This window comes from Phyllostomus discolor, chromosome 2, assembly GCF_004126475.2.
Source record: "Phyllostomus discolor isolate MPI-MPIP mPhyDis1 chromosome 2, mPhyDis1.pri.v3, whole genome shotgun sequence".
NCBI classification, from domain to species: domain Eukaryota; kingdom Metazoa; phylum Chordata; class Mammalia; order Chiroptera; family Phyllostomidae; genus Phyllostomus; species Phyllostomus discolor.
Window position 1 is genome coordinate 199,344,161 of NC_040904.2, and position 16,080 is coordinate 199,360,240.

The 16,080-nt window shown below is 40.4% G+C and overlaps 1 protein-coding gene across 4 annotated transcripts in view; it reads left to right on the forward strand.

The window, feature by feature from the left end:
• The first annotated feature begins 11 nt into the window (after nt 1–11).
• The window catches only part of APAF1 (apoptotic peptidase activating factor 1), a 68,957-nt gene continuing 52,888 nt past the window's right edge, over nt 12–16,080 (forward strand). Inside the window, exons 1-6 of one of the 4 annotated variants that reach the window (XM_036019447.1) lie at nt 12–634; nt 3,262–3,440; nt 3,774–3,963; nt 4,630–4,827; nt 13,902–14,085; nt 15,968–16,080. In XM_036019447.1, the coding sequence (XP_035875340.1) occupies nt 3,303–3,440; nt 3,774–3,963; nt 4,630–4,827; nt 13,902–14,085; nt 15,968–16,080 (823 nt within the window). In that variant the 5' untranslated portion in view covers nt 12–634; nt 3,262–3,302. Of the gene's footprint in view, nt 635–663; nt 894–3,261; nt 3,441–3,773; nt 3,964–4,629; nt 4,828–13,901; nt 14,086–15,967 lie in introns of those variants that run through there. The other 3 variants (XM_036019445.1, XM_028531923.2, XM_036019446.1) reach the window with 3 other exon arrangements.

The following is a 16,080-nucleotide window of genomic DNA, read 5'->3' on the forward strand; positions in this document are numbered from 1 at the left end:
GGAGCGGGAGCGTGCGCGGCGGCGGCGGCGGCGTCCACCCTAAGCTAGGCTCCGGGTGTGTTTATTTGCATGCGCGGGCGCGCTCCGTCCGGCTGGGCGGGCTCCGCGGAATTTGACTGCTCCGCGGTCCCAAGCCAAAGAAGGGTTGCTGTGCAGTAAGCGCGGATGCTTTACACCTGGGCCGCAAAGGTGAGGGAGGAGTTTGGATTGCCACCTCCCCTCGGGGACTTAAAGCAGCCTCCATAGCGTCGGGAGTGGTACCGGGCTTCCAGGGTGCAGCTGCTGCCCGAGGGAAGGAGGGACAGTCCGAGTGGCCCTCCTTTCTTTGTGTCTGGGGTGGGGTCCACCGAGAGGGCGGCCCAGGGGCCAGGCCTCACCTCGGCGCCCCGGAACTGTGTTGCCCGCCCGCGGAGGTCACGCCTACCTTTCCGCGGGTTGGAGGTCCCTGGGAGTCTTCAGGCACCCCGGGCTGCGGAAGCCCTGGTGAGGCACCTGGGAGACTTGGACTTGACCGGGGGCTGCGCCCCAAATCCTGCTGCCTTTCGGAAGTGCCGGTTACCCATTCCCAAATTTGATTTCCAAGTCTGTCCCTGCAGGGCTGCTTTCCTAGTAAGACGTTGGTGCGAAGGTTTGGGTAAGTTTGCGCCTCGTTTTTCTCCCCAAGCCGGTTGTTTGTGGTTCTGTACGGATTTGAGGGACTCAGAATTGGGGGACAAGGTGCCTCCTCTACCAGGAAGAGATACTATCTAAAGAGGAAGTAGTTGACTATTAACGGTTTTCCTGGATGAAATTGCCATTCTTTAGAAGGAAAACTAGGTTTTACATCTCTGAAGACTTTCGACTTTGTATTTTGATGTGCCTGCAAAAGATAGGACACTGAGAATTTGTTCCGGGTATTTCAGTTTGTGCACTTTAAAACTTACGTGTTTTTTAATAGGGCTAGGAAAAGTTGGAAATTAGTTTCAGATTGTCAAGAGTTCAGAGTGTCTATTTGCTAGGCAATTGGACATAATTTGAAAAATTCATTTGTTTTGTCAAATTGAGGTTTAGTACTAAAAATTAAGGGATGCTTTATGTTTAAATTGAGATAATAAAAACGTTGTTAACATTTAAAAAAATCTTATGGTCATAACTTTTTCTTTTGTCAGTTTCATGCCTGGGCAGGCCGTTCTGTGAACTTCGACAAACATAGGCAGATGCTCTACTTCCCTATGTTTGCAAGTGTCATGTTTGGTGGCGCTTTAAAAATGTATAGTCATTATTGAAGCTTAATGATTATTGCCCCTTTTCTGTGCAATTTAAGTTTCTTGTATTATCTCTGTTTTTGCACTTAGACTTCACATTCTAATTATCTCTTTATTTTTTTCCCTACTAGACTGTGAATTCCAGCAGGGATATGATCTATCTTTTCTGTCAGGGCCTGGCTTGTAGGAGAGGCTCAAATGTTCATTGAATGAATAAATTAATAAACACATTTACACACTCCTTTTAATAAATACATTGGATAGAGTTCTGTTACTGTTTTAAACACTGGCAAACATTCTGATCTGGGTTGTATATCCATGGAAAAATTTGCATTCTCTGTGAAATAAAGTTGGTAGAAACTTAAGAGTGTTACACTGTAAAGAATATATTCTTTCTTTGTGGTCTCTTAATCCAAGAAGTGACACCAGAGGGTATTTCCTGTTGCTTTGTCATTCTTAGCAGCTCGGCTGAAACATCAGTGGAGTGAGCATATGAGAAATGTGCTTACCATTGAAGACGTAGAGTTGATGCAGACCTTGAGTGAGAGCTAATATTTAATACCAACAATGTTCTATTTAGTCTTATGTTGAATAAAGAAAACAGGTTTTTAAACATTAGTGCTTAAGTATGACCACTGTTTATAAATTTTTTTAAAGGGAAATTTTTTAATGTAAAAGTGACAATGTATATTGAAAAAAATTAAGACACTATAGAACAGTATACAAAGTAGACGGGGGGAAAACCTTCAAGTCTTGCTACTTAAAAGTAACCCAAATATTTTGTTGGGAACAAACCTCTAAAGATCTCCCTGTGTGTTTACATATTGCCAGCACTTTTTTTGTGCTGTATACGGGATAATATTTCTAAGTTTTTCAATCAGCAATATGACATTAGGATCTTTCCATGTCTGTTCATGGAGGTGTGTGTGTGTTTTTTCTTTCCTGATCAGGGCACAAGCCTGGATTGCCAGTTTGGTCCCCAGTCGTTTCTTTCTTTCTTTTTTTAAATTTTATCTTAATTATTGTTCAAGTACAATTTTCTATATTTTACTCCCATCCCAGCCCTCCCTACCTCCCTTCCATTTCCACCTGCCCCTAATTTTTGTCCATGTGTCCTTTATACTTGTTCCTGTAAATCCTTCCCCTTTTCCCCTGAAATTACCTCTCCTCTCCCCTCTGAACACTGTCAGTCTGCTCTCTATTTCAGTGTCTTTGGTTATATTTTGCTTGTTTCTTTGTTTTCCTGTTTAAGCTCCTGTTAAAGGTGAGATCATATGGTCTTTGTCTTTCACTGCCTGGCTTGTTTCGCTTAGCATAATGCTCTCCAGTTCCATCTGTGCTGTCCCAAAGTGCAGGAGCTCCTTTTTTCTTTCTGCTGCATAGAATTCCATTGTGTAAATGTACCATAGTTTTTGATCCATTCATTTACTGGTGGGCACCTAGGTTGCTTCCAACACTTGGCTATTGTAAATTGTGCTGCTATGAACATTGGGGTAAATAGGTTCTTTTGGATTGGTATTTTAGTATTCTTAGGATAGAGTCCCAGCAGTGGAATCGCAGGGTCAAAAGGCAGATCCATTCTTAGTTTTCTGAGGAAATTCCATACTGTTTTATATAGTGGTAGGTGTGTTGTATTTTGAATGGGTATATAATATTCCATCTTATATACATACCCATTTTTTAATCCATACTCAAATGGTGGGCAGTTTGGTTGTTTTCATCTTTCTTTCTCATCTAAGCACTCTGTTACCACTTTTTTGTGGATGTCTTTTTGCATGTACATGTGAATGTTTCCCCAGGGTAAATTCCTAGAAGTGACATTGCTGGGTTAAAGAGAATGCTTACCTTAAACACTTTTGGATCCTGTATTGCCTTCCAAGAAAGTTGAATCCATTTTGTACTCACCTCAAGTAACACATAAGAATACCCATTTTCTCACACTTTTGAAGGCATTGGTTTTTCTCCATTTAAAAAAATCTTCACAAAAAATACTTCTTTTATATTTTGTGATTATCAGCTCATGGTTAACAGCTCAGAGAGAGAAACACTTGAGGGAGGATGGATGCAAAAGCTCGAAATTGTTTGCTTCAACATAGAGAAGCCCTGGAAAAGGACATCAAAACATCCTACATAATGGATCACATGATTAGTGATGGAGTTTTAACACCCTCAGAGGAGGAAAAAGTGAAAAATGAGGTAAAGCCCCCTGAAACAGTCTATGCTTTTGTTCAAGTTTTTAGAATTTATGCCTTGGTTGGTTGGCTGGGTTGGAGTGTTGTCCTATACACCAAAAGTTTGAGGGTTACATTTCGGTTGAGTGTTCGATCCCCTGTTGGAATGCTTATGGGAGGCAGCCTTTCAATATTTCCCTCACATTGGTGTTTCTCTCTAAAAATCAATAAACATATCCTTGTGTGAAGGTTAAAAATTTTTTTCTTTGGATTTATTTCAGAATTTGCACTGGTCTCTACTAATTTGTTGCAAACATATTGTTTGTATTATGCTAAACTACTACTTTTTTTTTTTTAGCCTACTCAACAGCATCGAGCAGCATTGCTAATTAAAATGATACTTAAAAAAGATAATTATTCCTACATATCATTCTACAATGCTTTACTACATGAAGGGTATAAAGACCTTGCCATCCTTCTCCACGGTGGCCTTCCTGTCATCTCTTCTTCCAATGGCAAAGATTCATTTGGTGGAATAACTTCATATGGTTTGTATGCATAATACTTTCGATCAAATTGCTGTCGCAATCGCTACATTGCTACAGTTTTGTCTTATTCTAGTTGGAGTCTGCTGAAGACACTGATCAGGTCACTGAAGAATGCATGTGAAAAAATTGTGTTTTCCAGTCTGAATATTTTTATTTGCTTCTATATTAAATCACTTTTTCTTCTTGCCCAGTGAGCTATCTACTGCTGAGGTAGTCATAGATAATATCCTAATTTTTAGAGATAATAAGACAATACATAGGCCTTTGTTTAAGTCCCTCAGTTCTGCGTTTATCAAGCTTATGCATAGGAAAGAATAAAAATCTTTAGAAATCTAAGTTCTTGAAAGGAATTCTGTACTCCTCCCTTTATATTCTCCTTCCTGGTCTTCACTATGAGAGAGAGATTGGACTCAGAGAAGAGTAGGGTACAGGGAAATATAGATGGAGATTTCCATTGTCTGTAGTCGTCTTGGAAGGCATGTGCTGCCTCTTATTCTGCTTTTTTTTTTTCTGAGAAATCAGTTGAATTTAATATGCTAGCCACATTTTCTTCTCTTGGAAATTCAGAAGCCAAGGCCTCTCAGCCTTATTATCTTGGCTTATCATGATATTATTTGAGTAGGCATTTCAAAGCTTTATTCATACTCATTTTGTTTTGGATTTCAGTGAGAACAGTCCTGTGTGAAGGAGGAGTCCCACAGAGGCCAGTTGTTTTTGTTACTCGGAAGAAGCTGGTGAATGCAATTCAGCAGAAGCTCTCCAAACTGAATGGTGAACCAGGATGGGTCACTGTACATGGAATGGCAGGTTGTGGGAAGTCTGTGTTAGCTGCAGAAGCTGTTAGAGATCATGTCTTCTTACAAGGTGAGTTTCGATGACCATATTTGCTGGCTAAGGAGATATTCTTGAGGCATTGTATTCGTTTCCTGTTACTGTTGTAACAAGTTACCAAAAACTTGGTGGCTTAAAATAACACACACTTATTACCCTACAGTTCTGGAGGTCAGAAGTCCAAAATAAATCTTACTCACTAATCTCAAGGCATCGGCAGGACTGAGTTGTTTCTGGAGGCTCTGGGGAGAATTATTTTCCTTGTAGCTTCTAGAGGTATCCTGCATTCCTTGGCTCATGTTTCCTTCATTTTCAAAGCTGGCAGTGCATTAGCATTTGCACATCTTTCTCTTTCTCTCTGATCTTACTGTCTCTTATCACATCTCCTTCTCTGACTCTAACCTTCTTGCTTCCTTCTTACAAAGACCCTTATGATTATATTACCAGCAGGATAATCTGAGATAGTCTCATCTCAAAATCCTTAAATTAATCGTACCTGCTGAATCCCTTTTGCCATGGAAGGTAACATTTACAAATTCTGTGGAATGGGACATGGACATCTTTGAGGGGTCATTATTCTGCCCATCATAGGTATGATGAAATTTGAAATTTATTTTCAACCTAGCCTGTCACAGTGTGACTTGGCTAGCCAGGCAGGTAAATTCATATATTATCAGATGGCACTTATTACTGGAATTAAACTAGTTCCTTTGAATCTTAATAATTGAAGGGATTGTAGAGTTGAAAAAGATCTTGAAAGGTTATATCCCTGCCTTTCAGGCAGTACTAGACTCAAACCTTCCTGTGAGTTGAGTGTCTGTTTTGGCATAGAGTGCTGTGGGGAAGGAGATTCTTGGAAACTCAGTTCCATGAGTTTTATTTCTGTAATTAATTTTTTTTAAATATTTTATTTATTTATTTTTAGGGAGGGAAGGGAGAGAGAGAGAGAGAGAGAGAGAGAGAGAGAGAGAGAGGGAGAGAGAGAAACATCAATGTGCAGTTGCTGGGGGTTATGGCCTGCAACCCAGGAATGTACCCTGGCTGGGAATCGAACTTGGGACACTTTGGTTCCCAGTCTGCGCTCAATCCACTGAGCTACGCCAGCCAGGGCCTTCTGTAATTAATTTTATTAGTTGTTTGTCTTTAAAAATAAAAATCTTTAGTAATTTGTCTATTTTATGGTGATCCCCGAGAAAAAGAAAAATGGGGAGTTGACTATAGCAACGGATGGGTTTTTGTAGGTGGGTTTTACAGAGTCATTCAATATCTGGTGACTGACCTTTCTTGTGTCAGGTATTCACTTAGTCAGTAAATGTTGGAGAGCCTCTTGTGGGGCTCCAGCACCACCTTGGGCACTGGGGATCCAAAAGGAAGGTGCAGTCTATGCACCTGAGGAATTCACTTACACTCTAGCAGGGGAGACAGATATGTAACAAATTATGATACATGTGATAAACTGAACAGCAGAAACAAGTATAAGGTACAAAGTTAGAACAGAGGAAGGAAGCGTTATCTCTCTAGGAAAAGAGGATGGACAGGATAGGTTTCCTAAATGAGATGAGTTAAAAAAATTTTTTTTAATCATCACCTGAGGACGTTTTTTCATTGCTTTTAGAGAGGATGGAAGAGAGAGAGGGAGAGAGAAACATCAGTGTGAGAGAGAAGCATCGATTAGTTGGCTCCCACATGCCTCTGGACCTGGGATCATTCATACCAGGACTGGGTACTGAACCACAGCCTAGGTGTGTGCCCTGACTGGGAATCAAACCCGCAACCTTTCAGTTATGGGACAATGCTCCAAAGAACTGAACCATACTGACTAGAGCTAAATGAGGAGACATTTTAGCTTGAGTTTGGAGGAAGAATAGAAGTTTGTCAGGCAGCCTAGGTAGGGATGGGAGACTAGGGTAGGTGGGAAGGGTAATGGGTAGTTATGGGGATGGGGAAGGTCATACTGTGCAGAAGAGGATTTAGGGCATTTGACAGGGCTACTCCTGACTTTAATGAGTCTGGTGGGTTCTCAGGGTATTTGTCAGGAATAGTTGTATAGCTCCCTCAGTCTTTGGTTTCCTGTATTCATTACTGAGGTCTAAGGGAATTTAAGGACAGTTCCTGACTTCAAGGTGTTAATAACATTTTTATTGATAGTACATAATTAGCCATTAAGATCCTTTATGATGAGATAACAGGATGACTGGAATAAATATTAAACCTCTCAGAGACTTGGAAAGGTGGAGGCCCGGGCACATCTGTTGTACACAAGTGGCTTTGTTTCTACTTCAAGCCGTAGTCAGCGGTGTTGGTCTTACTCTTGCTGGAAGTTGCCCAGTTCCTAAAGCCTGACTTGCCCCCTCTGTTAGTGTAGAGAAGTTTCCTCAGACTCAGCTCTATGCACATCTCAGGGCTAGGAATTTATATTTATTCATTTATTTTTACCTCTACTGCAAAGTTGATTACTAAGGATATTTCAGGGTAAAATTGGTTTGTTACTTTAGTGTAAATGGGTTTTTCTTTCAATATTATGATAAATTTCCTATAAAATACACATTTTTTTATAGCATAGAGAGAGCAGATTTATTAAGCGACAATCCACAGAACATGGGAGCAGGCCAACTGAGCAGAGATTGACCTAAAATATACATTTATAATGTACTGATTTAGAGTTTAAAGTGTGCCCCTCAACTCAGTTTAAATCATTCTTGATTATTTGGGTACATTATTTTAAAAAGCTTTTTTAAACAGAGGGGTAGGGAGGGAGAAAGAGAGGGAGAGAAACATTGATGTGAGACACATTGATTGGTTGTCTCGTATGCTCCCCGGCCAGGAACCAAACCTGTACCTAGGCATGTGCCCTGACCGGGAATTCAGCCAGCAACCTTTTGTTTTGCGGGATGATGCCCAACCGAGTCACACTGGCCAGGGTTATTGGGTGAAAAATTTTTTAAGATTTTATATATATATTTTTTTTAGATAGAAGGGAAGGGAGGGAGAGAGAGAGGGAAAGAAACATCAATATATGGTTGCATCTCATACCACCTTCCCCTGGGAACCTGGCCTGCAACCCAGGTGTGTGCCCTGACTGGGAATCAGTGACCCTTTGGTTCACAGGCTGGCGCTCAATCCACTGAGCCATACTAGCCAGGGCTATTGGGGTGAATTTTTAATTTTAGCAGTTACAATTGACCAACAATTTATGGAATTAATTACCCAGGAATCATATTGTGTAAATTATGTTCTTGGAATAGATTTTAACTATTTTGTTTTGAGAAAATGTCAGAGATGGTAGCAATTTTCTGGTGCGTAGGGAGTGTAATTCATATTCCTTATATGTTTTTATGAGATCTTAAGTACAGAGGATTGAGTGAATCATATATTTTAGTTCACAGTCCTTGCCATACTAAGTCTGTGTAAGACCTGGCTTCTTGCTCTCTGTATTTTCTTCTAAAAATTTCCCATTCTCATTTCCTTTCCACTTCTCTAAGGTAAAACATTCCTCCTGCGTCTCCTCTACACAACAACACTACTTCATTTCTGACACCACAGGTGTGAATTTTCTACACATTCAGCAATTCTTTAATGCCAGCTGGATGTCCTATGATTTCAACTACATTCTAACGCTATCTGGAGATAGTGTCAGATCCCACTGGTTAAGGGTTCAGTCTCACAAGACTGCCCCCGCCGCCGGGCCCTTTTTAGATACCAATCTCCCAGATCATCATTACCTGTGCTTCTGACCAGAGGTTCCCTCTTCTTGGGTTTGACTATTTTTTTTGAGATTTTATTATTTATTTTTAGAGAGAGAGAGGAAGGTAGCGAGAATGAGAGGGAAAGAAACACTGATGTGTGAGAGATACATCGATCGGTTGCCTCTCGCATGCCCATAACCAGGGACTTGGCCTGCAACCCAGGCACGTGCCCTGGCTGGGAATGGAACCGGTGACCCTTTGGTTCACAGGCCGGCACTCAATCCACTGAGCCACACCAGCCAGGGCAGTTTTGATTAATTTGCTGCTGCTCGCAAAACTCAGGAAAACATTTTACTTAGTAGACCACTGGTTTATTTATTATAAAAGGATATAACTCAGGAGTAGCCAGATGAAAGTGATGCATAATGACAAAACATGTGGGAAGGGTGTGGAGCTTCCGTGGCCTCTCTGGGTGAACTACTCTCTCCTCGCTTCCTTGTGGCCACCAGCCCAGAAACTCCTAGAACCCCACCTTTCTGGGTTTTTGTGGAGGCCTCATTTCATAGCCATGATTGATTAAATCATTGGCCGTTGGGGATTGAACTCATTCTCAAGCCTCTCTCCCCGAGGTTTTGAAGAATGGAAGTGTTCTCCAGAGTCTGTCTCCTATTTGCTCCTGTCCTTCCTAAGGTTTCCTTTGTGCTATTGGGTTATTAACTGCTACCAGGATAAACCTCATACGAAAGTAGGATGGGGTTGATTTCTTTGAATAAAGACAGTTTTTCTTCTGATTAAGTTTGTCTGAATTACAGAAATCATTCAAGACTAAATTGCTCCCTCTTGTGCCCACAGTCAGAGTGTTTAGATTCTTTCTGAAATGTGGAATTAATGCTTCCGTATTTAATTGTCATTTTGTGGTAGTAGGATTTATGCAGATCAGTAAGTCATTTGGTCTGTCTTTATTTTTAAAGCTAGTGGTGTTCTATTTATTTTTTTGCATGTGTTTATAATGCTCTTGTTTGTTAGTTTTAAATTTAGGAGAGAAACTTTATTTAGGTAATAGGTACTTAAATTTAAATCTAAAGAATTTACTAGCTAGCTATATCAGGATACTTTCTTGAGATACTGCCATGAGATACAATACTTTGTCTTGTCTTTAATCCTGGAATCATTCAAAAAAAATTTTTTTTAAAGATTGTATTTATTTATTTTTAGAGAGGGAAGGGAGGGAGAAAGAGAGAGAGAGAGAGAAACATCAATGTGTGGTTGCGGGGGCCATGGCCTGCAACCCAGGCATGTGCCCTAACTGGGAATAGAACCTGCGACACTTTGGTTCACAGCCTGCACTTAATCCACTGAGCTATGCCAGCCAGGCAAAAAAAATTTTTAAATAGAAAGCACAAGTTAAAAAATAAAAAGAACCTTAGGAGCAACAGGTAGTTTAAAGTTTTGTTTTAAATATTACAGTTGTAATATTTTCATTTGAAAATAAAATAAAATTCTTTTCACTTGCCCTTCCCTGCTTTCTCTTAAATTGTTCACCACAGATACCATGGTCAAGAGTTGAGGGTGAATTGTTTCAAACTCTTTCCAGTGCTCTTACAAACATGTACACCCTCAGAGCCTTGTTCCAACACCAGGTGGAGCCAGAAACTAAAACAGAAATCGGGGATTTTCTGCTTTGTAACTGTTGACTCACAGTGAAGGAAGCCTAAGGGAACTTCAGGAAGCTTTTTACCTTAGTTGTCACAGAGATCTCTTGGTCCCGTGGTATGTTTCAGATTTTCTCATGGCAGTTACTACCCAGTGCATTGCCACATTCTGATCTAGGTCTCCTCCCTCGTTCCCAGCCCTTCTGCCATTCCCTGCAGACTTCCCGCTCTAGGACCAGGAAACTCCTCGATGTCACCTATCCCTTCTTTTAATGGTTACCTTTTTGTCTTACTGAAACTGGGCAGTTCCCTGAGAGTGCCACCTTTTCTATAGCCTTCTTCACTGGTGTGACACCTTTTTTTCATTTATATTTCACATACTTTATCACCAGGAAATGGGTAGATGTTGTCCTTGGTCTGTGTTGCCTCATTCAAACTATTAATACTCTTTCCTCAGCTAAATTGTTAGTCCTTTGAGGCTCATTTCTTTAATCTTTCCCAGGAATGTACTCTCATTCATTGATCATTGGAATTTTTTAAATTTTATTTTTAATGTAGAAGGTCAGAGCTCATTTATTTTTTTCTTACTATTTTTTAAATTTTATTTTTATTTATTTGTAGAGACAGGGAAGGAAGGGAGAAAGAGAGGGAGAGAAACATCGATTGGTTGCCTCTCACCCGCAACTGGGGACCTGGCCCACAATCCAGGCGTGTGCCCTGACTGGGGATCAGACTGGTGACCTCTCGTTTCACAGGCTGGCGACACGGAATCCACTGAGTCATACCAGTCAGGGCTGGAGTTCTTCAGTGTAAACTTAGGCCCTTCTTTTTTTGGCACACTTAGTAATTTTAATATCTCAGTGAATGAGTCATCTAAAAACTTGGCCTCTCATTTCCTTAACTTGTTTATCTTCGGTGACGTTTTCTTCACTACCCTTCAGCCATATGTTTCCTTGGACCTTGGCCCGAACTCTGGTCCTTGGCACTACCAGAAGGGATACTACTTTTGAAATCTTGATATAAACATTCTATTCTATGCTTTGCCTACCTCTGCCTATTCTGTTGTTTAAGTCCACTACTGCAGTTTTCTGACTTATCAAGAAATATCCATTGATTCCACACTATCCTTATTATTTATGCTACCAGTCTCCTCTTACGCTTGGGTCTAGATTTTTATTGCCCATCATTCGGTTGCTCCTTAGCACATATTCTTGGCTCTTAGGTTCTCTCCTCATCTTGGGTGAAAGCTGATTCCTTCTTTATGTTAGGAGATGGAGTAGGTATTTGTTCTTACCCCCTGTTGCTCATCCAGATCATTACTTGCTTCTTTTTGCTGGAGCAAGTCACCCAACTGCATTTAAATTATATTCATGGTTATAAACCTTGGCAGTTTTATTGGGTTTATTTAGTGGATGTGTAACCATTGCATTGGGGCTTGTTGGGTGCAATCAGGAAACAACTTTACTCTGTTCCCTCATTGCCTGTTAAAACTCTTCTCTGGGACTGATTCTTTGACTGACCTTGTACAGGTTCAGCAGTCCCAGGTCACTTCAAATTTTTTAAAAAGTTTCATTTCACCCAGGCAGCTCAGTTGGTTAGAGCGTCGCCACAATATGCCAAGATTGTGGGCTCAACCCGTCAGGGCACATACAAGAAGCAACCAGTGAGTGCACAAATAAGTGGAACAACAAATTGATGTATCTGTCTCTTCCTCTCTCTCCCTCTCCCTTCCTCTCTTTCTCTAAAATCAGTAAATTTATAAAAGCTTCATTTCAACGATTAAAATGTCAAGTCCTATTTAGTACTCCAAACTTTATATATGAAGTTCTACCCTTCCTTAGTTGAGCCTCAGCCTTTGGAAACCTGTAGGGGAAGAGGTGGTTCAGATGGGTGTTGTTGGTGGTCTCCAGCTGTTTCCTGTTGGCAAACAGTGCTGCCATGAAGGTCCTTGTGGCGGAAGAATAGTTTAGAAGTTGAGCATTGAGGCTTGGGTTTTGAAATTCCATCTCTGCTTAATTAGTTGTGTAACAGTAGACAAATGACTCAACCTTTCTATACCTCAGTTTCCTCATCTGCAAAGTGGGGGATAACAATAGTGTCTGCCTGATAGTCTGCTGTGAGGATTAAATGTAGATTAATGTGTAGAACTATTAACAGAGTGCTCAAAAAATATGTCATGTCAGAAGTACATCTTCGTGTATATATACAAATCTTTTGGATGATTAAGTTTTTAAAATAATGATTTCTTTTTGTACTTAATTATTTCTTTTTTAAAAAAAGATTTTATTTATTTATTTTCAGAGAGAGGGGAAGGGAGGGAGAAAGAGGGAGAGAAACATCAGGGTGTGGTTGCCTCTCCCATGGCGCCTACTGGGTACCTGGCCCACAACCCAGGCATGTGCCCTGTCTGGGAATCAAACTGGTGACCTTTCGGTTCACAGGCTGGCACTCAATCTACTGAGCCACACTAGCGAGGGCAGTACTTAATTATTTTTGAATACTGGTAGATAAATTGCCTTTGGTATAACTCGTTTATCTTTATATCTGTTTTTTGCTTTTTCTTATACTTCTGTGGTCACGTAATATAAATCTTTATGATTAATGCCACCGGTATGATCTAATGTTGCTGTCCACCATATTTTACACATAGGGGCCCCTCTTACATTTTTTTTCTATCTATGAGGAGCTGATTTAATAGTCTATGAAAGCTTAAGATTTTTGACTCCTGATACAGTGCTTGTTAGGTCAGAGCCTAATATGTGTAAGGTGCTCTCAGATCCCTATCACTGAGAAGTCTCTTATAACCCTTTGCAGTTAACATAGCAAATTCACATATTTGATACCATTAATTTCTCAGAGTAACTCTAAAATAGGTAGGGTAAACAGTCATATTTCAGTATAATAGGTGAGACTGAGGCTGAGTGCTTTGCCAAAGATTGCACAGCTAGTAAGTAGTAGAGGCAGACTTGAACCTACCTTCTTACTTTAAGTCTCTGTGCGTGATCCATAATGAGAGAGTTACATGTTTCTAGACATTATGGGTCTAAGTCGGAGGTGATTTTGCCCCTCTCCCCTAGCTGACATTGGCCATGTCTGGAGACACTTTTGGTTGGCATAACCGGAGAGGGGGGATACTCCTGGAATCTAGTGGGTAGAAGCCAGGGAGGCTGTTAAACATCCTACAGTGCACAGGACAGTCTCTCACAGCAATGAGTTATCTGGGCCGGAATGTCCAGAGTGCTTGGGTGGGGAAACTGTGCTGTAAGTGATGATTGATGACATAGGGCAAAGATTATGAAGTTTTGTTTGGTAAGATTTTTACTAATAAAAACCATATTTACTCCAAACTTCAATGTCTTCGATTCAGGCTATAAAGCTCAGTAATACCCTACAAGTAAAAAAAATTTTTTTTGAAAAATTTTATTTATTTATTTTGGGGGGGGAGGAAGGGAGAAAGAGAGGGAGGGAAACATCGATGTGTGAGAGGTACATTAATTGGTTGCCTCTCATACGCTCCCATTTGGGGACCTGGCCTGCAACCCAGGCGTGTGCCCTGACTGGGAAGTGACCTGGTGACTTTTGGTTTGCAGGCTGGCACTCAGTCCACTGAGCCACACCGGCCAGGGCATAAAATTTATGCCCTTAATCAAAAGAAGTTGAAGATATGATGAGATTGAAGATTAAAACAGATCTGCTGCTTATTAGTAAAATCTTTGAAAGCAGGACTCCTGTTCAAAGGCCTTGAGTTTATTGTTTTTTTCCTCACCAGATTGTTTCCCAGGGGGTGTGCATTGGGTTTCGGTTGGGAAGCAAGACAAATCTGGGCTTCTGATGAAACTGCAGAACCTTTGTACACGGTTGGATCAGGATGAGAGTTTCTCCCAGAGGCTTCCACTTAATATTGAAGAGGCTAAAGACCGTCTCCGCATTCTGATGCTGCGCAAACACCCCAGGTATGGATGGTCGAATTTAGTTGGCGTATGAAGTCCCAATGAGCCCTAACTACTACTTGAGAGCATCATACCCTTTTCTCACTGCTCAGTAGAGGGTGTAAGAACAAACCATTGCATTTCTGCTGTTCTCTCTCGTATTAAAAAAAAAAAAGTGGCTTCCACTGGCCTAAAACTGCTGCTCTTCTCCTTGCCTCCTACCTACGACATCATCTCTTATGTGCCATTGTAGGCTCTTAAGAAATATTTCTTAAGTAGGTGAGTGGTCTTTGCTGGAAAATGCAAGCTGTTACCTTGAATCCATTGTTTCTAATGGATTAACATTGAATAAGAGATTAAATGTAGGCAACTGGTAAAAGACAGAGTCAGGAAGGCTTTTTAATTTAATGGGTTTCTTCTATTGTATTGTCTTAGTTTTGGGGTATGCATGTAACTCTTCTATTTGCATGTACTTTGAGTTTGTTTTATTTGTTTATTTCATTAATTCATTCAACAAATACTGATATAATTATGTTCCAGGCACTATTACCAGCTGTTTCACAATTTCCACTAAGCCAGAAGGGAGACAGCAGCCTAGTTGCTGCTTGTGTTAAGGGTATAATCGTGGATTCAGTCAGTACTTTGATTTCTACGATCTAGCAGCCATCATCTTTACTTGCTCATTTAGGCAGCATTGGGTGTTGGGCCTGGGTCGGTGCTGCAAGCACAATGCTGAATAAAGCGTTCCGTGGGAGTGTGACAGTAAATTGGGCAAGAATTAGATGATGGCACTGCTGTGCCTGATGACAAGGATTCATATCAGAATATTGAGTGAGAGGAATACTTTTTGGGAAAAGCCTCCTTTGGATGACTGTGGTGAGTGCTCACTCTAGAGGGAAGCTCCCTTTTCTCTCGTGTTTTTGTCCTCCAAACCCCTTCATCATCCCCCCTTCCCTGGGTGTAGTCACTGGTATCCATTTTCCTGGGGGAAATAGAATCGAGACCACTAACCATTCTCCTTTTTCTTGCTCAGTAACTTCCCCCTAATCCTACTTCCTTCTTTGCAAAATAAAAATGATTTCTGTTTAGGAAAATATTGTAATCACTCTCAGGTGTATCAGACCTTGGCTTATAAGGCCAGTCATATTTAGTTTGTACTTTTGCAGTTTTTCAACCTGTGTATGTGCCTAGAGTATTTTTTGGTCATGTTCAGAAGTAGTAGTGTGGCATTAGGTGAAAACACTAGTGTGTAATTATACTGTCAGGTTTTAGTTGTATTTTTTTTCTCATTTGTTCTGGTGAGTTTTAAAAAGTTTTTGAAGTGACCGGTCAGGAATTGGCACAGAGATTGTTTTTTTTCATTTTTTATAAACTGATTTCTTGGATGGAAAACACCCCATGAGTGTATCGAATGAGAAGTAATCTTGCCAGTGAATTCTGTTAGGTCAGAACATATGACATTGCCAGTTTTGTAGGTAAATATGGTTAAAAATCATCACTGTTCTATGATTCACTGTAATGCTAACCTAAGCCCAGTTCTCATTTGGTTTTGGTGCTTAATGACTAAATTGGAACAAAGTCTCATTACATGGATAGGCTCCAGGTAGCTGATTTCTGATACTTCCAGCCCTCTTTTTATAGGTCCTTTAACTTTAATATCAGGTGGGAGTTATGCTTATGTTTTTCCTTTTTTTTGGATCAATATACAAGGGTGGGCAAAAGTAGGTTTACAGCCATGAGTATGTGACAACTGCAAACCTACTTTTGCCTACCCCTGTATTGTGAAATGGATATAGCAAAGAAAAGAGGAAATTTAAAAAACAATGGTGGCATTCTCTTTTTACATTTTTTTAAAGGAAGCTTAAAATAAATGTCATTAGTGACTCAATACAGTTCTTTTAATTAGGTCTCTGTTGATCTTGGATGATGTTTGGGATCCTTGGGTGTTAAAAGCTTTTGACAATCAATGTCAGATTCTTCTTACAACCAGAGACAAGAGTGTTACAGATTCAGTAATGG